Here is a 27296-nt window from a genome sequence, read left to right as displayed (position 1 = left end):
CTTTAGTCGTGATTTCCTATAGGGAGTATCTTACCAAAAATTACCTTTTTGTTGCAAGGGATGCCAAAAATCTGACTTATCTTAGTGTAGACTTCTGGGAAAATCATAGAGCCAATTACACAAGCAGGAAATTATGTTTATAGGAGGCGTTCTGTACACATTCTGTGTACAGAACACCTCCAGGTAGCCATATTGCATTGCATTTTACAGAAATTGACAGCGCTGCAGATTGAAAAGGAAAGGTCATTTTTAATAACATTCATTGACTTGAGCCGCAATTGTATATGCTATATTGTTTTTTATTATTATTATTTGCAGATTTTTTTCCCCAGTGGAGTTACCCTTTGAAGAAAAATTAACCCTATTTGTAAAATAGATCTTTATTGCACACGCATGAATTGCAGTATGTACTTTGCAGCCAAGCTTATGCAACAAGACAATGATCCAAAACATGAAGCAAAATGTACAATGGAATGGTTCCCAAATAAACATATCCAGGTGTTAGAACGGCCAAGTCAAAGCCCAGACCTGAATCCAATCGAGAATCTGTGGAAAGAACTGAAAACTGCTGTTCACAAACGCTCTCCATCCAACCTCACTGAGCTTGAGCGGTTTTGCAAGGAGGAATGGGCAAAAATGTCAGTCTCTCGATGTGCAAAACTGATAGAGACATACCCCAAGCGACTTACAGCTGTAATCGCAGCAAAAGGTGGCGCTACAAAGTATTAAATTAAGGGGGCTGAATAATTTTGCATGCCCAATTTTTCAGTTTTTTATTTGTTAGTTTCATAATTGTGTCCCACTTGTTGATTCTTCAAAAAAAAATACAGTTTTATATCTTTATGTTTGAAGCCTGAAATGTGGCAAAAGGTCGCAAAGTTCAAGGGGGCCGAATACTTTCGCAAGGCACTGTATGTAGACTGCCATTGCCTTTAGGTGTCCTGCTGACCTAACGGCTTCAGTATTTTCTGTCAGTGAATTGGAACAAGTATGCAGAGCAGGTTTTCTGACCTTTTGTCTAACATTCCTGAGCTGCCTACTTTTTCCAGAAAGGATTGTAGATTGGGGACACTTTTGAGGCATTTTCAGAAATGGATCAGTAATAGCAGCCTTCACATTTCTCTCAGGATGGACTTCCTTTAATAATCAGTAGATGTCACTGTCCATGAAGAAGTGCTTTACATTGTATTTCCAGTTATATAGGCTATTTTATAGCCACTTTGAAAAAGTACAGTATTCATATCTCTAGAAATTTTCCACATTTTGTCATGTTACAACCCAAAATGTAAATGTATTTATTGGGATTTTGTGAGATAGACCATCTTTGGCCTGCGACTCTTGCTCCTGATGGCGAAACTTCGACAGCTTGTCCACCACTTTGGATGCTGGAGGGGATGTGTCAGGATGGAGAGAGGGGAAAGGGGCTGGTAAATATATAATTTACTGGCCTCTTGCTTTTCTGAATAGACATTGGTACCGATTATTGACTATTGTACAGAGCTATACCTGTCCATTCATTCTGTGCTGCTGAGGCTGCAAAGATGCAGATTGAAGGTCTCAATCCTATTTTCTCTGTATCAAAGATACAACAGTACAATCAGTGGGGCCCCAACGGGTCTCTTAAAGGGGTTGTAAAGGTACAATTTTTTTCCCCTAAATAGCTTCCTTTTCCTTTTAGGAAAAATTGTACCTTTACAACCCCTTTAAGAAATTGTAAAAAATAATAATAAAAGAAACAAAAATGGTAAACAAAAATCTAATTAAATTAAACTGCAAACACCAGTGGAGAAACTACCAGAGTTTCAAATATCGCACTTTCGACTGGGCCTTGGTGTTCTGCCAATGTGGGAGGGCCAGCTTCAGAACATGTGACAGAGTCCTGCTGCAGGACTGTAATACAGGGTCTCGCAATTTGAGTATTAGTGGGAAGGGCACCCGGCTGGGGTCAGGGGGGCCCTTCATGGTTTCTTGCATCAGGGCCCTGAAAGTTCTGGTTACATCTCTGCCTAGAATCAGTATTGGAGCTCACTATTGGAGCTTATTCACGCCAGATGCAAAGTGATGCAGTTTGCTGTGTTTGTGATCGCTGCACAATGGGTTAAACAAAAATGTTTACATTTCAGGACCTATACAAGAAAATGTGGATGCAGGAATATCCAACGCTGAGTTTTTGTATTCTGAGAGTGGAAATTACCCCCTGTCCCATCAGAATACACTGATCACTGGCTTTAATGACAGATTGAATGCTGTTTTTGCAGCAGGACCAGTGACGGCCCGTGCATTGTGGGCCCCTTTACACCTCCGCCGCCCTCCCTATCCATGTGCCTGGTCCCTTAGGACACAAGGAACATGAATTACTATGGCGGGGATAGGCAAGGGGTGTGTATTTTAAAGCACCTGATTAGAGTCAGAGGCTCTAATAGGCTTCAAAATAGGGTGGGCTCACTCTGTCTAACACAAGCTCCAGCAGGCTTTCAAACCTGGGGTATCCAGCCACAGACCCCTCATACCCATACATTCTTAAAGTGGTTGTAAACCTCATTTATCAAATCTGACCTAGGCACATATATCTGTAGTGTTTACCTATCCCTCTCCAAAGCTCTGAGTGCCATTTCTCTCTGGTGCTTCATTCCTCTGTTATCAGCAGAGTCACTTCTGACAAGTTCTCTGACACATGAGATAACGGCAGCTGAAAATTTGTTTCAGGGAGGGTGCGGAGCTGGTCTATTCAGACTACAGCTCTGCATATTCCTTCATTCCTCTGCCTATGTGGGGGTGTGCCTTTCCTCCAATCAGCTCTCATAGTTTAAGCCCAGACTCCCCAACCATTCCTGAATGAGAAAGAAAGATTTGTAACATGATCTACACGTTTCAAATCATGTAGAAGGGGGAAGACTGCAGATATATGTATAAAACTTACGTATGGAGATTTGTTTCATCTCTGTGTATCATCTGATGCCAGGGCTCTTTTTCAGCGGGGGAACGCAGTTCCGGCACCTCCTGGACTGACTGTATGTAATGTCAAGGGGTGCTGCAGGGTATTGATGCTCGCTGGAGGGGATCTATTTTTGCAGGGGGGTCTAGTGTTGCTGAGGAGGTCTAGTGTTGCTGGTGGGGGACCTATTGTTGCTGGGGGGGGGGGGGATTTTGTTGTGTGTGGTACATTGTTAGGAGGATCTATTGTTGCTGGCTGAAGGGGAAACCAAATTCCATACAAATTACTTAGCACAACAAAATGATACTTGGTTCTGTATTGTCTAAAAGGGGTGGTACTGGGAGGTGGGTAGGGGATGGAACCAAGGGACGTTGCTCGGAGGTGGGTAGGGGCGGAGAAAACAAGTGACTCGGAAAAGGGGAGTTCCTGCACCTATTGTCTGAGAAAAAAAAAGCCCTGTCTGAGGCTATTCACTTCACTGGGTATAGGAGAGGGTTTACAACCACTTTAACAGACAAAGGCCTATTAGACCCAATCTACAAAAAACTGGTCATCATGTGGGCTGTTCCAGACAGTCACAGCTAACATACATCAGTCCGCATAATAACGGAGGTGGAAGATGTGTTCTACAATAGCTGCATAGATACATCCTTGGTATAATCCCTTATGTCTTAGACTAGTTAGAAATGTAATTCCTGGCTTACCTGAGGCTATGGATCCTACAACTGTATTTCTGGCTCTGATTGAAGACATTCACTCAAATGAGTCTGAACACTCATACTTTATTTTTTTAGTGTATCCATAAATCATAATAAAATGAATTTATTGTGTAAGAAAGAAGTTGGTAGAACTGTTGAGCGCAGGTAATTATAGTGTGGCTGTTCTTGTTTCAATCCATGCATCAAGTGTGTGTGTGTGTGTCTGTGTTTACAGTCTGGTTTATTTCCTAGTCCTAGATCTGAATTCTGAAATAGATGAAAACACATATGTCTATTGATATGTACGTATGTTTTACTGAATATTCACAAATTGGCCATTTAAAAAAATAATTATGCCTAATAATAAATGCCATTATGGAGATCCAATGCAACGGTATACTTTATGACAATATAACAGACAGTCTAAGGCCCCGTACACACGATAGAATCCATCCGCTGAAAAATCCCAGCAAATGGGTTTCAGCGGATAGATCCTATGGTGTGTACACGCCAGCGGATCTGTTTCCGCGGATATTTCTCCCCTGGGATGGATTCCAGCAGATCGAATATTTGCTGACATGCCAAACAAATCCATCTGCTGGAATCCATCCCAACGGATGGATCCGCTGGTCTGTATAGACTCACCGGATCCATCCGTCCGAAGGGATCCCCCGCATGCGTCGTAATGATTCGACGCATGCGTGGAATTCCTTATATGACAGCGTCGCGCACGTCGCCGCGTCATAATCGCGGCGACGGCGCGACACGTCATCGCCAGAGGATTTCGGCGCGGATTTCAATGCGATGGTGTGTACACGCCATTGCATAGAAATCCGCGGAAATCCTCAAGAGGATTTATCCGTGGAAACGGTCCGCTGGACCGTATCCGCGGATAAATCCTCCCGTGTGTATGGGGCCTTAGCCTATAGTATAAGTGAATACGATGTTGTTGTATTTTTTATGGCCTCCAATTATCTATTCATAGTGAAACTAACAAAAATGAAATGAAAACTGTCATGAGGAAAAACATAAAGGTTGCCATGATTCTTCTTTCCCTCTGAAATTGTTGTGGCTCTTTCACACAGGCATTGAAAATAGGCAGTTGGGTCGTGTTTTTAATGCTTCCCAAACGCCCATCAATGCCACTCAAAATTGTTACAATGGGGAGCGGATAGGGGTGTTCACACTGCAGCGTTAGCCTTGCTTCGCTTTGCGGCGAGGCAAAAATAACGATGCCTGTCCTTAGGTGCATGACTGTGTTGTTGGCCACCTTGCTTCAATGTTTCGAGGCACTGAATTTGAGCAAGTATACAGAAAAGGATATCTGATTTTTGTCTAATATTCCTCATCTCTATAGTTATTTAGGATCTGTTTCTTATGCCCCGTACACACGATCGGTTTTCCAGTTGGAAAAAAGTTGGATGGTTTTTCCGACAGAATTCCTCTCAAGCCTGCCCTGCATACACACGGTCACACAAATGTTCGGTGAACTCTTGACTGCCAAGAACGCGGTGACGTAAAAGACTACGACGAGCCAAGAAAATTAAGTTCAATGCTTCTGAGCATGCGTCGATTTGTTTCCGAGCATGCGTAGGAATTTTGCGCATTGAGATTTGTACACATGATCGGAAATTCAGATCAGTTTTTTTTCCTGACAGGAAAAAAAGAGATCCTGCTCTCTATCTTTTTCCAGCAGTTTTTCAGTTGGAAAAAGTCTGATGGAGCATACACACGGTCGGGATTCCCGACCAAAAGCTCTAATCAGACTTTTTCCAACAGGAAAACCGATCGTGTTTACGGGGCATTAGAAAGCAGTGAAGCTACTAAATCCGCATTGCAGACAAATAAGTAGCATTTTATAAGGGGTCCAGATATTTATCTCTTGATGGGTAAATTCAGAGGGCCCGGATTCAGGTAGGGGCACGCATTGTTACAGCGGCGCAGCGTATCGTATTTACACTATGCCGCCGTAAGTCAGAGAGGCAAGTGCTGTATTCACAAAGCACTTGCCTCCTAAGTTACGGCAGTGTAGCGTAAATGGGGCCGGCGTAAGCGCGCGTAATTCAAATGAGGATGAGGGGGCGTGTTTTATGTTAATTTTTGGTGACCCGACGTGATTGACGTTTTTCCCGAACGGCGCATGCGCCGTCCGTGGAATTTCCCAGTGTGCATTGCTCCAAAGTACGCCGCAAGGACATCATTGGTTTCGTCCAAATTCCGTCCAGCCCCATTCACGGACGAGTTACGCAAACAACGTAAAATTTTCAAATTTTGACGCGGGAACGACGGGCATACTTAACATTGGCTACGCCACCTAGGGGGCATGTTTATCTTTACGCGGCGTATCTCTTCCGGAAACGGCGTATCTTTACTGCGACGGGCAAGCGTACGTTCGTGAATCGGCGTGTCTAGGAATTGACATATTCTACGCCGAAATCAACGGAAGCACCACCTAGCGGCCAGCGGAAAAATTGCACCCTAAGATACGATGGCGCAGGCCGTCATATCTTAGCTAGGTTTAAGTGTATCTCAGTTTGAGCATACACTTAAACTTCCGACGGGCTTAGATTTCGAGTTACGTCGGCGTATCTACTGATACGCCGGCGTAACTCTTTGTGAATCCGGCCCATAATGTACATATCTGAGCATATAGTCAGATTTCTTTTCAGAAGATAACTTTTTTTTTCCCCCATAAAATTAAGCAGTATGTCTGCACTTTTTATCTCATGCACCTTCTTTTTCCTTCTCCCTTTTGTCTTACTTCCAGGGTGCCTTCTAACTATAATTCTGCTGATGAGAGCTCTTGATCCATTGCTTTATGAAGAAGAGACTTTCCATTATTTTGAAACACTGAAGGTATGCACAATTAGTAAAAATGAAGCCCACATGTAAGAAGCCAAAGAAGGCTTATCTCCATTGTCATTAAGCTGAATTTTCACATTTAGAGAGGGTTTTCTAGGGGATTTAGTACACAAGCTTCTGATTCTCAGGCCTCGTACACACGGCCGAGTTTCTCTGCAAGAACCAGCAAGAAGCTTGCTGGGTTTTTTTTTTTGCCGAGGAAACCGGTCGTGTGTACACTTTTCAACGAGGAAATCGCCGAGGATCTCGTCGGGCCAAAAAGAGAACATGTTCTCTATTTCCTTGACGGCAATGGGAAAATTTGGCTCGCCGAGATTCTCGGCGGCTTCACATGGAACTCAACGAGCAAAACGATGTGTTTTGCCCGTCGAGTTTCTCGGCCGTATGTACGAGGCCTCATTCATCACATGCCTGATGAAGAGGTCCTGCGTGTCTTCGAAACAGTGCACTGTTCTTGTGATGTGATCATGCAATAAACAATCCATTTGGACACTACTACGTTGATCCATGGTGTGCTGGCAAATATCTCCTTTTTGCTTCTGATTCTGAAACCTTTCTGTTTTGTAAGCATCAGTGTTTAACTGTGACCTATCTTTATATATGGCAAGTCCTGTATTAATACCAGACACTTGTGTAGGCAAAAAGTGATCATTTAAAGTAATCTGTCACTTCTGTTAATATTGAAACTAGCCACAAATAAAATACAGGTACCAATCTAATGTCCTTGATTGTCAATTTTGGGGTGCTCTCATATTAACACTTCCTGCAGTGTCAAAGGCTGCCTCATTATTGGGGTTCTCAGCACACTGTAGAAAACAATTGAATAATGTTGTGTGTCTCTCTCTCTCTCTCTCTCTCTCTCTCTCTCTCTCTCTCTCTCTCATTCATATATATATATATATATATATATATATATATATATATATATATATATATATATATATATATATATATATATATATATATATATATAATATATTACAGAAATTTACACAAACTTATTTAATCAGCTTGCACTGATAAAATTACTTATATCCAGCCGATATATATTGTATATACAAATTATATATATATATATATATATATAATTTGTATATACAATATATATCGGCTGGATATAAGTAATTTATCAGTGCAAGCTGATTAAATAAGTTTGTGTAAATTTCTGTAATATATTTTATATAATATATATATACATATATATATATATATATATATGACAGATATATTTTCCTAAGGCCCATCTAATGAAAAGCCTCTGCGTCCAAGTCGTTGCATATATTCAACCAGGTGGATGGTTTCAATACTTGTTCCCCCTACTGCAGTTTTTCCTGTTGGCTTGTATGGCCTGTAGTGACATACAGTACGCCTGTAAGGAATGCATATTACGTTTTTGGTAAAAGTGATGCTGTGGTGACAGATTCACTTTAAGATACACTTTAATACAAAAATCTGTAATGGTAGGAAATTAAAATGTGAAAGTCACATCCAAAATGACTTTTAAGGCAAATACTGCAACAATACCAAAAACATGCTCTTATGTCATGTATACTTTTCCCTTAAAAATATTAAGAGTAGATTTTTTGTTCCCTAGATTTTCATGAGAAACCTCTACTAATGCATTCCATTTGATCACACATGTCTCATAGCTAGATTCAAAATTCGACATCCTTGAGCAAAAGTACAGGCATTCCTAAAATTCCTATCTTCTTTTTGTAACAAACTCTATCAGTTTGTCTAATTTGAAACAAACTATTGGGTACACAGTTAGCTGAGAAAACAAACAGTGTTATTCCATTGCAGGCTGTGGACCCAATGCGATCTGGCTACTATGATGATCTTCGCAGCAAGTTCCAGATGGAAAATGCCATATTAAAAATGGAGTATGCAGAGTCCAATTTGGTTCTTGTTGTAGATAAGGTAATCTGTGGGAAAACGTTACAACAACAAACTATATGTTACATATTATCAGTAGAAGTTTCTAACACATGCTATTTTGTTCTCAGAAGCTAACAAGATTATGCCACCTAGACCATTTGGTATTAATCAGTCACATGTGTCTGTCAAACAATCAGCTTCGCTGCCTTCCCAGAGACATTTCCATGCTGCTAAGTATTGAGGTATGTGGATTGCATCAAGGATGGTAGGGTCTTGTGTATGTGGATATATATCATTCTTAATGTAGTTTTCACACATGTATGGTATAAAGTTGCATGACCTTTTTATAAATCGGATGGAAACCCCATGAGTAAAATACTGCTGAAAATATGTAAAGGGTTCTCTAATGCATTGCACCTGCAAAAAGGATGTTTTTACACTGAAGGCTTTGTCGTGACACCAATGTTTGTCTGCTCTGTATATTACATGTCTTGGAGATTTGGTAATATATTAAGGTGGAACATTACACTAAGGGCCCTTTCACACGGGGCGGATCAGTAATGATCTGCCTCCGTGTGTCCGTACAGCTCAGCGGGGATCCTCCGTAAAATCCCCACTGAGCTGGCAGCTGACAGGGCGGTCCCTGCACACTGTGCAGGGACCGCCCTGTCTTTCCCCTGCTCTCCCCTATGGGGGAATCGGATGAACACGGACCGTGTGTCCGTGTTCATCCGATCCGATCCGGCAGACGGAAGAAAAATAGGGTTTTCTTCCGTCCGAAAATGTGGATCTTTGCGGAGGCGAACAAATTACGGGTGTCAGCGGATGGTCATCCGCTGACACCCGTAATCACATAGGGACCCATGTATGTCCCGTTTTCATCCGCAACGGACGGATGAAAATGCGGACATACGATCCATACGTGTGAAAGGGCCCTAAAGGGGAAGTTTTTCTTTATGTCCTCTTCCCCCCTCCCCCTTAGTTTTGGCACGTACCCGCTCCCACTTCCGGTTGGATCACCTTTGTTATTCCACGGGGAGTTCAGCACCCCCTCTCTGCACTGCACAGCTTGGTATGCACATGTACAGTGGGAAGCCAGATGTGAAGCTGCAAGAAGTCACAGCTGGCTTACCCCAATAAACATGCCGGCACAGGGGAGCCAAAGACATACATAGGCCCTTGTGAGGACGGTGCTGGATCCCTAGACAGGTAAATGGCCTTTTTTTTTAAAAAAAGTCAGCAGCTACAGTGTTTGCAGCTGCTGACTTCTTGTTTTTTTCCAAACAGAATGAAGAACCGCTTTAAAGATCCAGATATGTGGATGATAGGATAACTTTTTATTCATGTCAACACCACTACAGATCTGCTTTATTGCAGACCCTGTGCTGCTCATCCTACTGGTTTATATATAGGGTATACATACTAATTCTGTCACCTGTTCCCGAGTTTAGGAAGGGGACCTGTTTGTTCTTCAGAGGACAAAGTCATCTATATGCACAAACTGTAAACAAATCAAAATTTTTTGCAAAAAGGAAAAACCAATTAGACTTTAGAGGTGTCAAATCTCCTCTCAGCATAAATTACTAGTGCACAATCATTGGTTAAAATACATTTTTATCACAAAATTCTTAAAAAATGTGAAGTTGGGGATCTACACATCCCCTTTAAAACCATTAGAAAAATAGTAATCACATGTAATGAAACCCAAAGCAACCCCGAAGGTATAGATCCCTCCTTGTGTATGTATACAGTGAACTCGAGAAGTTGTTTGAGAAGCCTTATAACATTGCTTCCTTGTGTGACATGTTACACATTATCTATATGTTATGAGGTTTCTCAAACAACAACTTGAGTTCATTGTATACATACTCAAGGAGGAATCTCTACCTTTTGGGGGTGCTTTCAGTTTGATTACATACTGTTTCTATTTTTGTAATGGTTTTAAAGGGGTGTGTGTAGATCCCCAAATTCACATTTTTTTTAAAGAATTGTGTAATATAAATTTCTTTTAACTAATGATTGTGCACTGATAATTATTCTGAGAGGAGGTTCGACACTTTTGAAGTCCCATAGGTTTCTCCTTTTTGCAATTGCTTTCATTCGGGATTCTGTCAGCCTGTACACTGCATTTTTTGTAAAAATCACTAATATTCATACTTCTGGCCACTTTTCTAAATTACCTATACTGCAACAAGGTACAACATTAAAGTGGAACTGTGGTTAGTTAAAAAAAAGTCAGCAACTACAAATATCAGCAGCTACTGGAAGGGCAAATTAGACAAGAATAGGGGAAGTGGAAGCAAGTACCTTTCAGAAAATATACTAATGCATGATAAGAGCCATATGAACCAGGTAAATGGGGATATGCAGAACTTTCACTTTTACAATACTGCTTGGATTAGCAAATCGTGTTCCAGGCTTCTCAATCTAGAGCAGGAAATGAAGGCAAGCTCAAAAAATTATGTGTGGGCTTTGGGCAACAAATTGGCTATTATACACAGTTTTTTTAGTTTTATTATTACAGTGAAAGGTCTTTTATCGGTGCTTCCCTTGATTAGAGAAACTTCCTCTTTCTTGCGGTTTCTCAGCTTTGCAACATTCAGGAAAAGCTACAACTTCCATGAAAAAAACCCCCTGCAGAATTATTGAACTTGACATTATATACAATATGTAGTACAATATTCCGACCATGTGCACCCTACACAGCAGGGACAAGTGGTGAGGTCAGTGGCTGGTGGGGCACTGGCTAGTATCAGAGTCAGATACACACAGGTTACATACGCCGTGATTGTTAGAGCGAGAGCAATAATTCTAGCGCTGTAACTCTAAACGTTGTAACCTGTAAAAAAATAGAAAGCGTCGCCTATGGAGTTTTTTAAGTACCGAAGTTATGTGCCATTCCACGAGTGTGCACAATTTAAAAACGTGACATGTTGGGTATATATTTACTTGGCGTAACATCATCTTTCATAGTGTGCAAAAAATCGGGCTAACTTTAGTGTTTTGTTTTTTTTAAAACCATGAAACGTGTTTGAAAATTGCTACGCAAATACCCTAAGAGGTTAAAACAAGCACTATTTTATTCCCTAGGATATCTGCTAAAAATAATTATATGTTTTGGGATTCTAAGTAATTTTCTAGCAAAAAAAAAATATTGTTTACGTATTGTTACGTATTCTTCTACCTACTTTTAGTAAAAAAAATCGCAATAATCGTTTATCGATTGGTTTGCGCACAATTTATAGCGTTTACAAAAAAGGGGATAGTTTTATTGCATTTTTATTGATTTTTTTTTTTTTTTTTTTACTACTAATGGCGGCGATCAGCGTTTTTTTTTTTCTCATGACTACGACATTATGGCGGACAATTTTGACACATTTTTGGGACCATCGTCATTTTCACAGCAAAAAATGCATTGTTTCTGTGAAAATAACAGTTGCAGTTTGGGAGTTAACCACAAGGGGGCGCTGATGGGGTTATGTATGACCTCTTTTTTGTTTCTAACTGTAGGGGGGTGTGGCTGTAGGTCTGACATCATCGATTGTGGTTCCCTATAAAAGGGAACACACGATCGAGGTCAGCGCCACAGTGAAGAACGGGGAAGCTGTGTTTACACACAGCTCTCCCCGTTCTTCAGCTCCAGGGACCGATCGCGGGACTCCAGCGGCGATCGAGTCCCGCGGCCACGGAGCTTCGGACCGGGTCGCGTGCACGCAACCCCACGGCTGGGCTTTAAGAGCCATGTACGTGGATGTGCCCAGCCGTGCCATTCTGCCGACGTATATCGGCGTTAATGGGTCCTTAAGTGGTTAACTGTGTGAGAAAAACATGGGATTATGAGTAAATCTTATACCCATAAACTCAGGCATTTTCCTTGTAGTTAAGAGGGCTGGGCTGGGCTGGAAGGGAGCATGTGTCTTTTAGACACTGCAGTGAGAAGACAGCCACCGCTGCAGCATTTTTATTGGACAGCTTGTTCCAATGGTGCTTTACCATTGGTCCAAGGCTCCAAGCCGTCCATTAAGCTCAGTGCTTTTGACAAGAAGTGAGAGGCACTGTCAACTCAGCCTCTGAGTCTGCTGCAGAGTGTGTCGGCTTGTATTTAAACTGGCCGCCCTGTATGTAGCTTCTGACGGGCTGCACAAGAAGCCCTGTATCTCCGGAACCAAATTCTGACCAGCAGTGGGGTAGGACTTCGGCTACCTACCCCCCCCCCCCCAAATCTGTGACCCCAGGTTGCCGAGCTACAACCCTTGAAGCTTGATCCTTCTTTTTTTTCTTCTTCTTTTTAAATGTTCATGGCAGGTGCCTTCACTGACTTGCACGTTCCTGCTACACAGTAACTCTCAGGCCTCATGCACACTGGACGTTAAAATAACATTATAAAAACGCCAGTAGCTTTGCAGTGAGTTTTTCAACTTTTTTCAGCTTTTTTTCAACGTTTATTGGCGTTTTTCCGCGTTAGCATTTTTTAGCGTTTTTTTTTTTTAGAAATTCTTTTTTTTCTTTTTTTTTTTTTTCAGTGGATCAAAAACTCCAAAAAACGCTGCCGAGTGACGTTTTTGAGCGTTTATCAGCGTTAGAGCGTTTTTTACAGCTTAAAAAATGTCTCTCAGAACCCACTAGTTTTTTTTTATTTTTTTACTGCTCAAAAAAGGCCACTGCCCAAAACTTCTGATAACAGCCTATGTGTGCATGGACACAAAGGATAACATGATGGAGAGTTTATTGACTGTAGAAAAAAACGTCCACTGCCAAAAACAGCTGCTGTAAAAACGTCCAAACACGTCCAGTGTGCATGAGGCTTAAGTCAGAAGTATCCTGACCCAGCACAACCCATGTTTGCAAATGACAAGAAGTTTACATTTAAGAGATTCTTGAAAATGTAAGATGAAGGAAAATAATAGGATTTTTTTTTTTCTGTAAGCTGAAATGATTATTTCAGCATTGAGTATGTGTTTGAGACTTGTGCATTACTGTCTGTAGCTATATGAAGAAGATCAGCGGCTGTCCTCTCCATGCTTGAAGCTGGTCTCCTGCAGTTTGGTTTTATTCTATTCTAATATTTTGTTTTGCAGGTGCTTGAAGTTGATAATAATGAGGTTTCATATCTGGAAGGAGAGTGGAACTTACCACGTCTAGAGGAATTGTCCCTACAGTGCAATAGTATCCTTTATATTGGTACAACATGTTCTTTGATATTGGTAAGCTCTGGGAGAGGGATGTACTGTTGAACAGAATTCAGTAAAAATGTGGTAATAAAAAATATCTATATGGGTAGAAGCTTCGAAGCTGCCATTACAGACTTGTTTTACAAGGGCTATTCTGTTATAACATCACTACCAAGTCATGGACTCCAAACAGACATCGGCATATGAGATGATGATGGTAGTGATGTTATAACAGAATAGCCCTTGTAAAACAAGTCTGTAATGGCAGCTTCGATGATTCTACCCATATAGATTTCCTGCTGCAGGACAACTCAGTAGTAGTGAAAAAACGGGGTAGTAATGGCAGCTCCAATATGTCTAGCGTGATGGGTTGCCTTTAATTGTGCAACACTCTTATCCTATCACTATCCTGGCATATCTTATTCCTATCCTATCCTAATCCAATTAATATTTTTTTCATATTTTAAACGTTGTACCTTTTTATATGTGACCTAAAAATTGTTCCATCACTTTTGGATGTGACTTTACTAGGTTATGTGTGTTTTGCTTTTTTTTAATGACAGTTGAAAACATGGCATACAGAAGTGTACATGGCTTGTGTGTACTTTAGATACCTGTGATGCTATTTACATTGATGGTTGCGCTGCATTACTGTGTGAGATATGGAGGATATTGACTGTATTTGTGATTTTAGCTATGAGCTAAAAAATAGAATAGGAGTTGCATGAACACCAAGTAGAAGTATCTGCCTGCCACATACTCCACATTTTTTGAAAATTTCCTGGCATCTTCTGTGGCCATAGATCAATTTGTTATGCGGAAGCATGTTATTAATCTCTTCCTTGAGTTGTTGTAAGATAGACAAACAAAGTTTGGATTCGCACCTTAGCTATCAGCCTCAGGGCAGTAAACAATATGTTATGCAAAAATATGTTCAGATGAAAGTTTAATTCTAAACCCTAATGCACACTATTGTTGTTGTTTTTTTTGTCATTTAACCCATCTGGCTGAACGAAAAAAACCTGAAAAGCTCGGGAGGAGCCACTGTACTAATCATGCGCGATGTTAATACAGCAATCTCCCGCTTAGCTATTTTGTTCTCACAGGGGACGGCCCCGTCAGAACACATCGATCAGCGCTCTCAGCCATTGCTGATCGGATGCCGATCAGAAGACCTTTTTCGGTCATGCCCCTTTTGACTTTCAGACCAGCTGCCGTACACATGGGCCTAATGTTGAACGGTTTCTATTGAACCGGCTGATACTGCCCGTTATTTGGCCTGTGTGTATGGCCCTTAAGACTCAGGGGGACCCAGGAGGCATAGCTGAGGGTCTGGTTGTACCTGGGAACCCATGACATCATACAAAGAGGTAATTATTTGTCTTTAATAAGCCTTTATCTTTTAGCAGGTGGAAAAGCTTAGGGCGTAATGGGTTATAAGACTGTTTGTTTATATCTTGCTAAATGACTTGGCATTCCTTTTGTGCAATAAATAGATGGGTGAGCTTATCAGTAAGTTTCAGGGAGACTAACCAGTGGCTGGGTTGATCCCTTTACAAGGTCTCCTCATCAATCGGTCCCAAGCAGCTTTTCACAAAATGTTTCTATTATGTTTGGGCTCGTGCCATGCGGTCTTGTAAGAATGCGTAGAATTACAAAGCTCTAACGATTATCTGCAAGCACAGGTGGCAAGGACCCAAAGCTATAAGTCTTTTTACAAATATTGAAGTGTAACTATGTACAAAATCAAAATTGACATATACAATACAGTCTATCACTAGGATTAAAGGATAGCTCAACCTAAGGACAAAATATAATAGAGTGATGCTTACCAGCCCTTCGATGTGATGGATACATGATATTTTCATCTTGCAGGGTAAGAACATTTTCAGCAAGTACAGAAATGACCTTTTCATAGGTGCATATATGGGTACGGAAAGGGTATGAACTGTTTACAGGAAGAAAGGAGAGCCATTTTTATACCTGCTCTGCTCCTTCTTCACAATATTCTCTTGTCTGCCTTCCACATCCACAATTTTCAACTGGTGTCTACTCTTTGCTCACCTCCTGACCACGATCTGCTTCTGTTGACTCCTTTCACCCCTTGTTGTCTGTGATCTGCTGTCCAAACACTCTTTCTCATTTGTTTTTATATCTCATATGTCCCATTCTTGGCTGATCCCTCACCACTTCGTTATTAACTCACCATAACACAAGCCTATAGTAGTAGAGAAATTGAATGGACAGCCGCACTCCAAAAAACCTTTGATGGTTGTCTTTATTGTAAAACTATCAGTTATTGCCTAATCATGAGCCATGATTAAGCACTAACTGATAGTGTGAAACGCGTAGGCTGCTATCCCCATCTTTTTGGCTGTGTTTTGTAGTGCTATTTTTTATTTGTTTTACAATGAAGACAACCATCAAAGGTTTTTTGAAGTGCGGCTGTCCATTCAATTTCTCTACTACTTGCGTCGTGCATTGCCGGCACCCTTGGTCTCCTGAGAAGTCATTGATTGCTAAGCATACCCACCTAGAGCGGTAACTCCCTTTCCCCATAACACAAGCCTAGCTGTCCTGCTCCAGCATCTCCTATCCCTTTTCTCATCATCTCCCATACCCCTCACTACCACAATCAGTGCCAGCCCCATCAACTCCCATTACCCCAGGTTCTGTTTTCCGGCTCCACCATCAACTTTTGCTACTTCCCCATGAAGGTATATGCATGCACTATAAAAATAGAACCCTATTTTTGAACAAATATATTCTTGTCTGTACACATTTCAGTTCAGTCATGTTGGTGAAAAATGGAACCAGGTGCGCGGACATTTAGTCAATTGCAGGCCATATTCATGACTGTACATTGAAAAAAAAATACATTGTTTCACTCTGTCTCTAGAGTATATACTACTTGCTGTATATTGAACATTTTCTTTTTCTGTTCCAGTCTTTTATGGTATTATTTGATCATAGGGAAAAGACTCTTAATCAGTTTAAATATGATTGCAATATTTCTCCACAATTATGGAAACATTGAATTAGAAATAAAATCTAAAAAATGGCAATTTTCAGATAGTTTTGCCTCGTACAAAGAACAAAATCTGAATCTGACATAAAGAATGGCAATGGATTTATAGAGAAAACTGCACTTGTGAAATCAGGAATAGGCACATTTGTGTAGTTGTGAACACTTGATGTGCTTTATATTCCGTACACATGGTGAAGAGTACCTAGTAAAAAGGGGGCAGCTTCACAACTCCACTGCATTCAGTTCAGCTAGTCAGCACAGAATTCTAACTATGAGCTTTTCTTACATTGTATATTGACATGCCTATTACATTGTTCACTATCAAAAAAGGGGAGCACATAGTCAGGAATAATACTCCGTTACACTGGCATTCATAGAACATGTGAAACCCAATCACAAAAAAATCTTATATACACTTTAACATGTTAATTTAATTCAAAATTTTATAAATCTACAGCTTTCATTAAAATAATATCTGGTGATCCTGATGTGAAGATCCTTGTTCAGGCACTTTTTTTTAATATGGTGATTGTGGTACAGAGATGATCACTGTAGCAGCAATGTTTTAAACTGTGCTGAATGGATTTCATTCATAACAACTGTGATTACTAGTGATCTGTGATTGGGTACAGCTAATCACATGGTACTGGGTACTGTGATTGGCCCCAGTACCTTGTGTTAGGTCTGGGCCAATCACAGCATATCTATAGGAAGCACAGCTGTTATGAACGGCATTCTTTCATAAGATCTTTGTTGACATTATGATCATGTGATTGCATAGCGATTGAGAGTTGTGGTCCCAAAAAACCTCGTGATGCATGCCCCAGGCCGGTAGACGTACATGTACGTGATCCAACCTGCCCATGCTGCGCGCCCGCAGTAAATGTACTGTGGGGAGACGGCAACTGGCCAAACCATAGGCAGTTAAATGCATTTTTAAACGCTTTATGAATGCATCTGCAAGAAAATTATCGTATTTCAATGAGTTAAATTTACACCATTGCTGCACTGTAAAACATAGCATGCAGCATTTTTCATACTGGAACACATCACAAATGCATGTAAGTGCATAAAATAAATAACACCAAAAATGTGCTGCAAACATTACAAACACATGGCCTTCCTGCCATTGTCTGACCTCTCAAATTAAAGCAAATCTTTACTTAAAGTAATATATGAGCTGCAGTTGCTGACCGTTCTTTCTGAAAATGCTAGCAGCATAGTATAATTTATTACTTCCTTGTCCTGTTAGTGGCTTATTATCCCTGCTTTTTCTATATACACAGAGTGGTTGATTTACACTTGGTCCATTCACTCTAAGGCGATTTTTAAATTGCGGGCGGAATCACCGTAAATCTGATAGGCAATTTCACAATCGCGCCAAAACACGGGGACACATTTGTGATGCCATTCTTTCTTAACCACTTCAGTCCCGGACCATTTTGCTGGTCAATGACTGGGCCACTTTTTGCGATTCGGCACTGTGTTGCTTTAACTGACAATTGCGCGGTCGTGCAACGTGGCTCCCAAACAAAATTGGCGTCACAAATAGAGCTTTCTTTTGGTGGTATTTGATCACCTCTGCGGTTTTTATTTTTTGCACTATCCCCCAAAAGTATATAAAAAACGATTTTTTTCCTAAGTTTAGGCCAATACGTATTCTTCTACATATTTTTCGTAAAAAAAAATCGCAATAAGCGTTTATTGATTTGGTTTGCGCAAAAGTTATAGCGTCTACAAAATAGGGGATAGTTTTATGGCATTTTTATTAATATTTTTTTTTTTTTTACTAGTAATGGCGGCGATCAGCGATTTTTATCGGTACTGCGACCTTATGGCAGACACTACGGACACTTTTGACACATTTTTGGGACCATTGGCATTTTTATAGTGATCAGTTTCTCTCCCTGACAGGACCGGGAGCTGTGTGTTTACACACACAGCTCCCGGTTCTCGCACGCGCCTCTAATGGCTGAAATGCGAAATGACGTATAATTAACGTTAATGGCTCCCCAAACGCAGAGTGATTTTGCCACGATTGTCAAGCAAAGAATTGCTGCAAAATCGTGCAATCAAAATCGTGGGTTGCGTGTAGTCCAAAAGAAGTTTTTGAACTTCGGGCAGGATCGCAAAGAAATCACCTAAGTGTGAATGGAGCCTAATGCTGGCCATACACGGGTTGAATTTCGAAAGAACTTTCTTTCGAAAATCTTATCTAAGAATTTTTATTTGTATTTGGCACTATTAGTGGGCTGCAGCAACAGTCGATTTTCGTGCGGCCATCGAATTTTAATAATCCAACATGTTGGATTTTTTTTTTCAAAACAAATGATTTTCTAATCAATGATGGGAGAATCGTGCGAGAAATGTAATCGAAAAAGAAATGCGCCTGTGCAAGAAAAGAAAATTCCCGGAAAGAAAAGAAGATTCCCGGAAAGAAAGAAGATTCCCGGAAAGAAAGAAGATTCCCAGACACAAAAGTTCTTTTCTGTAGGAGCATGAGGTGAAATTTAAGGTTTGGTCGGTTCGAATTTCGAAATCAATGGTGGCAACGTCGCATTACAAAAGAAAGATCTTTCGAAATTCGACCTGTGTATGACCATAATTACACAGGAGAGTGCAAAATCTGGTGCAGCTGTGCATAGAAACCAATCAGCTTCTAACTTCAGCTTGACAGTTAGGGCTCTTTCACACTAGCGGACCGTTCGTCTGCTCATTACAAGTCCGTTAACGGACTTGTAATGAATCCCTATGGGAACGCGTCCGTTAGCGGATGGAGCATCCGCTAGCGTCCGCGTCAGTCGGGATCCGCTTTTCCGAATGGAAGAAACCCTATTTTTCTTCCGTTCGGCAGAACGGACCGGATGCAGATGGACAGACCGGTCCGTCTGCATCCGGTCCCCCATAGGGGACAGCGGAGCAGAGACAGGGCGGTCCCTGCACTGTGTGCGGGGACCGCCCTATCCGCCGACAGCTGAGCGGGGATCCCCGCGGACACACGGAGCGGACCCAGAAACGGTCCGCTCCGTGTGAAAGAGCCCTTAAGCTTTGGAAAAAAAAAAAACCTGGAAGATGATTGGTTTCTCTATGCAGAAGCTGCACCAGATTTTGCTCAATCTAATTTTAGTAAATCAACCCCTGTGTGTATGATAACAAAGAAAAAAAACTAGCAATCCATTTTCTATTCAGTTGTGCAAATGCATGCCACGCTGCTACCTTACCTAAATTGTAACACTAGGAAATTATTAAATGTATCACTTCCAGTTTCATAGTTCAGTCATTTAAATGTATTAGCTCTGGAATGCTTAATGGCTTAACAGTGGAGGGTGGAGTAAGTCATTGTATTTCTCACAAGAAATAAAAGCTATTTGAATAAAAATAAATCCCAATTTTTCCTAGTGTCCTGTTTCAGCTTCAGTAGAAGTTTCTCTGTTAGGAGTTGGGTACATGACATCTGTTGTAAGGCTCATACAAATGTATGCTCCCTCTATTTATCTGGTGTGTTTCTTGTCTTGCATTTATGGTTACCGGACTTTTCTTTAAATATAAAATATGATTGAGGACTGAGTCTACAATTCAGAAATCTGTTTTGCCTTAACTGGTTATCTTAGAAATATCGAAAGTTTCAGACCTCCAATCGTTGGTCAGCTGTCCTCGCCTCTCAGTGCTACGTTTACAAGGAAACCCCCTGTGTGAAATCGCAGATGTACAAGATCAGTTGAAGGCTTTTCTTCCACAGGTGGATACTATCGAAATCTGACTTATTTATTATGGCAGTCTGTGTCCTACATCAATAAACCGTATACACTGGCTTTTGTGGTCTTTATTGTGTAGTGGTGGTTTACCATGGAAGACTAGAGTGGAAGGTTTGGGAAAATTCCTAATCTTAATCACAGGTGAAATACAAAGCTACTTTACCTGCTTAAATAATTTATATTTCTGCCCATTCAGTCATGAGATTTACACAGCTCTGCCATACAAAACAGTCCTGCCTGGTGGAGGGGGAAACCTTATTTGTCTGTGTGGCAGGTATAAGTCCCACACACACTGGCGAATTTCAGGCGGTATTGGCCAGTTCAATAGAAACCGGACAACATTTGGCCCTTGTGTACAGCAGCCAGTTCAACAGAAGTCAGCCGAAGAGGCATCCAATGAGCGGTCTCAGCCAATGACTGCAGGCTTTCTTGTGCATCATCTTTAGAAGAGACTTCCTTCTAGGATGACAGCCATGCAGACCAATTTGATGCATTGTGCAGCGTGGTCTGAGCCCTGATAGGCTGACTCCCCCACCCCTTCAACCTCTGCAGCAATGCTGGCAGCACTCATACATTTATTTCCCAAAGACAACAACTGGATATGATGCTGAGCACGTGCACTCAACTTCTTTGGTCGACCATGGTGAGGCCTGTTCTGAGTGGACCCTGTCCTGTTAAACCACTGTATGGTCTTGGCCAATGTGCTGCCACTGTCATTTTCAGGATCTTGGCAATCTTCTTATCGCCTAGGCCAGCAACCGCCAACTCGCGGCCCACCGCCGCTTAAACTCCAGCCTGTCAGTGCCTGTAATTAATTCACGTGGACAAGTGGTTGTCTGTTTAATAATGTTATCCATCAAAAGTGTCTGTGTTATATAATAAAAATGCAGCTATATACCGCATTAAGAGTGCCACTCAGATGACTCGCCGCCTCTCTCCTCCATTCCTGACTAATGGCATTCTCCCCCCGTTGCAATTGTCAGATGAGGAGAAGAGAGCGGCGGCACTCTTAATGAGGTATATAGCTGCATTTTTATTATCTAACACAGACACATTCAGATGACATTATTAAACAAGTAAAAAATGTAGGAATATTCAGGGCCATCTTTAATATTGTATGGACCCCAGACACCACTGTAGCCCCCCTCCCTTGTCCACAACCACCTCTGTACCCCACTTGTGCACAGCTTTCTCTGTATCCCCCCCCCCTGTCCACAGCCACCGCTGTAATCCCCCCTTTTCCACACCTACATTTGTAATTCCCCCCTGTCCACAGCCACCTCTTTACCCCCCCCCCCCTGTCCACAGCCATCTTTTTACCCCGCTGTCCACAGTCACCTCTGTAATCCCCCCTATCCACACCCACCTTTGTAATCCTCCCCCGTCCACAACCATCTTGGTATCCCCCCCCCTGTCCACAGCCAGCTCTTTATCCCCCCCCCCATCCGCAGCCACCTCTTTATCCCATCCACAGCCACCTCTGAACCCCCGTCCACTGTCACCTCTGTATCACCCCCCTGTCCACTGCCACCTCTGTATCCCCCCTTCCCTGTCCACAGCCACCTCTGTAATCCCCCCTTTTCCACACCCACCTTTGTAATTCTGGGATAGGACCGGACCACATGTAGAACAATTAGTCTCCCATTGTAACTCCAATGATTTAGGCCTTTCCTTCATGTCCGTCTGTAGCCCTGACCGTTTGGCGTTTCTGGATCTGGAGCTGTCATACTGACAATGCTATGTATGCCAAAAATTACATAAAACACACAGCAAGAAATGTATATTTACATTATCAAAGCTTCCACCACTCTAGATGGAAATCCAACACAGGGCCGATCCTAGGCAGGGTGCTTTGCACCCAGGCGCCTGCAGAGGTGGGGGCGCCGAAGTGGCAGAGTTCTTCCCTCCCTCCTTCTCTCCTTGTTTGTGTCCATCCAGAACTAGTGTTCTGAGCATAGGTGTGTGTCCGTCCAGAACTGATGTGTCTTTGACCATCTCCTGTACTATGTCTGCAGTCTCTGGTCATCTCCTGTACTGTGTCTGCAGTCTCTGGTCATCTCCTGTACTGTCTGCAGTCTCTGACCATCTCCTGTACTATGTCTGCAGTCTCTGGTCATCTCCTGTACTGTGTCTGCAGTCTCTGGTCATCTCCTGTACTGTCTGCAGTCTCTGACCATCTCCTGTACTATGCCTGCAGTCTCTGGTCGTCTCCTGTACTATGTCTGCAGTCTCTGGCCGTCTCCTGTACTATATCTGCAGTCCCTGACCATCTCCTGTATCATGTCTGTAGTATGTCTGGGGGCTCTAACAGAAGACCTCTCTGTGTCCATCAGAGAGGCCCCCTTCAGGTCCCAATAGAGTACTGTGCTTCTCTTCCTGTATTTTTTTTATTGTTAAGAGATCATGTAAGGATCCCAGGGTAATAAATAGTTTGTGGGGGAGCATCTCTGTGGTTGAGTCCTTGTCATAGAAACATTTGTAAAGAGGAGGAGTTAGTAAAATTACCATGCCCATGTGGGGGCGCCAGAAATATTTCTGCACACAGGCACCTGTGACCCTAGGATCGTCCCTGATCCAACATCCCAAAAAGCCAGTTCAACCGTTTGAAACAAAATTGTACTAAAAAACCCAGACTATATCACATAAGGCAACCTTCTCAAAACCAAATTTGAGGACGAAGGGTACCCCTCAGCCTTGGTGGAGGAAGTGTTTGCCAACTTTTTAGATGGCGAAACCCCCATCACTCATTCCAAATCTCCCTCACATACTGAACCAACACTTTCCACTCAACCTCACACCACCAGGTTTATAACTCAATTTCATTCCCAGCACAAAAAGATGGAAGGGATCTTTCGAAAACACTGGGGGATACTGATAGAGGACCCCTTGCTAACGACATGCCTCCTGAGTGCACCCAGTATCACATATCGGAAGGCTGGAAACATAAAATATTTCACCAAGCAAACTAAAATCCAAAACCTACACCATTCTTGACCGTCCTTTCAATTAAAGGCATGTATCAATGCAAAAAATTACAATGCCCGACTTGCAAATTTGTTATCCACCGTCAGAAATCTTTAACCAGGGAAAAACATACCTCCTAAACTAATTTTATAATTGCTCTTCCGACTTTGTAATATATTGTGCCTCCTGTCCCTGTGGTCTGCTCTACATCGGCCGTAGTATTCGGTAGTTCGGTGAGCACCGTAGGTCAGTAGAAGAAAATTGTAACCTAAGTATCCCTAGGCATTTCAAAGAATTCCATTAGGGCTCCAATGATGGACTTTGGGTCTGGGTAGATACCCAGGACTCTCCCTCTTGCAGAGCGTTTTTAAACGTCCCTGCGAGAGGGCAATTTTCTGAATTTATACCCTAGATGCCCTCCAGCCTGGAGGCTTAAATGAATACTTGGAGATCAATTCTGTCATATAAAGTACTGTTCAAAATGCAACAAGAAGAAATGAGAGTGAGACAAAACATTTTTTGAGCATTCAATTTAATGAAAACGACGAATAAACTGAAACAGGCTGTTTTTCAGCTGATCAAAAGTTTATTCGTTGTTTTCATTAAATTAAATGCTCAAAGAATGTTTTGACTCACTCTCATTTCTTCTTGTTGCATGTTGAAGCTCTACTTGGAACCTTGTTAAGATCAAACAATGTAAAATATGATTTTTTTGCCATTATTCAAGTGGTCTTAAACTTTTGATCAGGACTGTATTTCCTGTCTCTGTGTGTCTTCTTTACACTGTGTGTGTATATGTGTTCTAAATGGTTTGTATTCATGTCCAATCCCCGCCCCTTGGCTTCCCTGGTGTGCGTGATTACTGAAAGGGGGGGTGGCCCCATGATCTGATTGGCCCGCCTGCCCTGCCAGTTCTATATACCACACCTAAGATGGCCGACGACTAAGCCTGATGAAGGAGCATGCATGCTCCGAACACGTGCATGTCACAGCTTTCCCCTACTGAGGCCAGGAACTTCCTGAATGACGACTTCCTCCTGCGCCCTGTATGTTCTAGCCCGGGACACCGGAAACCACTGGCACCACCGCGCAAGACTACACAGCGCTGCCTGGATGATCGTCCTGGAATCCTGCTGTCTATCTGACATTTACCATGATGTACCTGCTTTAATCCTATTTCGAATGAGTGCATTACTACTTGATTGACCACTGGGCTCGAAAACCCCCTTAATCACCAGACCAATTTTCAGCTTTCGGTGCTCTCACAATTTGAATGACAATTACTCAGTCATACAACATTGTACCCATCTGAAATTTTTGTCCTTTTTTTCACACAAATAGAGCTTTCTTTTGGTGGTATTTGATCACCTCTGCGGTTTTTATTTTTTGCGCTATAAAAGAAAAAAGCCTGAAAATTCTGTAAAAATAAAAATAAAATTCTAGTTTCTGTCATATTAGCAGGTTATTTCTCACACACATCATATGCATACTACAAATTACACCCCAAAACACATTCTGCTATTCCTCCCGAGTATGGCGATACCACATGTGTGAGACTTTTACACAGCGTGGCCACATACAGAGGCACAACATGCAGGGAGCACCATCAGGCGTTCTGGAGCACCCAGGCCAATTCTGACATTTCTCTCCTACATGGAAAAATCATCATTTATTTGCTAAAAAATTACATAAAACCCCAAAACATTATATATGTTTTTTTTTCAAAGACCCTAGAGAATACAATGGCGGTTGTTGCAACTTTTTATCTTGCACGGTATTTTCGCAGCAATTTTTTGAACGCGTGTTTTTAAAAAAAAAACTTTTGTGCTTAAAAAAAAACAAAACAGTAAAGTTAGCCCAATGTTTTTGCATACTATGAAAGATGAAGTTACGCTGAGTAAATAGATACCTAACATGTCACCCTTCAAAATTGCACTCGCTCGTGGAATTGCGCCAAATTTCGCTACTTAAAAATCCCCATAGACGACGTATTGCAAGGTATTGGGGTATTGTGGAGTATTGAGGGTATTGTGGAGTATGGAGGGTATTGCAGAGTATGGGGGGTATTGCAGAGTATGGGGGGTATTGCAGAGTATGGAGGGTATTGCAGAGTATGGGGGGTATTGCAGAGTATGGGGGGGGTATTGCAGAGTATGGGGGGGGTATTGCAGAGTATGGGGGGGGTATTGCAGAGTATGGGGGGGGTATTTCAGAGTATGGGGGGTATTGCAGAGTATGGGGGTAGGGAGGGATGGCTGGATCTATGACTGCATTTGTCACAGATCCAGCCACAGTGCTGCTGCTGCCACCCGCTCCCCCCACCCTCTCACACTGTACCGAACGATACAGAGAGGAGAGGGAGGAACCGGCGTCATTACATGACGCCGGTTTGTTTACAAGTGATCGCGCCGTCATTTGACGGCGCGATCATGTGGTAAAGAGCCGCTTCCATTGGGGTCTGATTCTCCGGGAGGACGTATATTGACGCCCTCCCAGAGTAAGGGAACCGCCTTGTAGCCGTATTTTGGCTATAGGGCAGTTACTAAGTGGTTAAATACCTTATAATACTGCTGCACTTAGATTGGTCTGTTTTTCTGTATCCCCCCAGTATCCCCCACCACAGCCACCTCTGTATCCCCTTTCAGTCCACATCCACCTCTGTATCCCCCCCCCTTGTCCACAGCCACCTCTGAAACCCCCCTTGTCCACACCCACCTCTGTATTCCCCCCCATGTCCACAGCCACCACTGTACCCCCCCCCCGTTCACAGCCACCTCTGTATCCCCCCTGTGCACAGCCACCTCTGTATCTCCCCCCCTGTCTACCACCACCTCTGTACCCCCCTGTCCACAGCCACCCCTGTATCCTTCCCCTGTCCACAGCCACCACTGTACCCCCCCCTGGCAACAGCCACCATTTTACCCCCATCTTCTTTTTTTGGCAGGTGAATGCGGCCCTCAATGCATTCACATACATTGAATCCGGCCCTTTAGTGGAAAAAGGTGTCTGATCCTTGGTCCAGTCCATCTTTTATGTAGAGCAACAATTCTTTTTTTTCAGATCCTTTAGAGAGTTCTTTACCATGAGGTGCCATGTTGAATGTCCAGTGACCAGTATGAGAAAGTGAAAACGATAACGTTAAATTTAACAAACCTGCTCCCGATTCACACCTGAGACCTTGTAACAATAACGAGTCACATGACACCAGGGAGGGACAATGGCTAATTGGGCCCAATTTGGACATTTTCACTTAGGGGTGTACTCACTTTTGTTGCCAGCGGTTTAGACATTAATGGCTGTGTGTTGAGTTATTTTGAGGAGACAGCAAATTTACACTGTTATACAAGCTGTACACTCACTACTTTACAATGTAGCAAAGTGTAATTTCTTCAATGTTCAGGAAAAGATAGAATAAAATATTTACAAAAATACGAGGGGTGTACTCACTTTTGTGAGATACTGTATATACATATTATGTTAATTTTTTTTTAAATATTACATAACATCTTTTTGGTGTGACATCATGGTCCGTTTTCTCTCACTACCTCCCTGACATTCTACTGACCTCCTGCATGGTACTAGGAGAGAGCAGATTTATCACCACTTAAGTATGTTTTCCTCCATGTTACGAATGATGATAGTCTCCTCAGAAGCATTAACTTGTTTGTGACTAGACTGTAACTTTTTTTTTTTTACTGGCACGCTGTAAGGGAACAGATTGGCCTTATAAATAATTAATAAGAGTAGTTAAGACCATGGCTAACCTATCATTTATAGATAATTATGCTGTGCCTGGACTCACCAGACAAGAAAAAAGGTGGTGTCTTTTCCTCCTTCTTATTTGCACACCCGTTCCACCTGTTTGGAGTCAAAACACACCTAGGAGAGCTTCTTTATGAATCAACACTTACTCAGAGGAACCGAGAGATTTTTGTCATTGTCATTGTACCCACAGGATTAGATACCTACTACACTCCTAAACTCAGCAGAGACATTCATCTCATA

The 27296-nt window shown here is 42.1% G+C and overlaps 1 protein-coding gene across 1 annotated transcript in view; it reads left to right on the top strand.

Annotated features, from left to right (window-relative positions):
• The window catches only part of RABGGTA (Rab geranylgeranyltransferase subunit alpha), a 65879-nt gene extending 45495 nt beyond the window's left edge, over positions 1-20384 (top strand). Inside the window, exons 13-17 of the mRNA XM_040354773.1 lie at positions 6401-6489; positions 8299-8415; positions 8502-8615; positions 13452-13539; positions 20184-20384. Coding sequence (XP_040210707.1) covers positions 6401-6489; positions 8299-8415; positions 8502-8615; positions 13452-13539; positions 20184-20332 — 557 coding nt within the window. The 3' untranslated portion in view covers positions 20333-20384. The remainder of the gene's footprint in view (positions 1-6400; positions 6490-8298; positions 8416-8501; positions 8616-13451; positions 13540-20183) is intronic.
• The last annotated feature ends 6912 nt before the right edge of the window (positions 20385-27296 follow it).

The sequence above is a fragment of the Rana temporaria genome, chromosome 1 (genome assembly GCF_905171775.1).
Source record: "Rana temporaria chromosome 1, aRanTem1.1, whole genome shotgun sequence".
NCBI lineage: Eukaryota > Metazoa > Chordata > Amphibia > Anura > Ranidae > Rana > Rana temporaria.
This window is presented reverse-complemented; position numbering and strand designations above follow the sequence as displayed.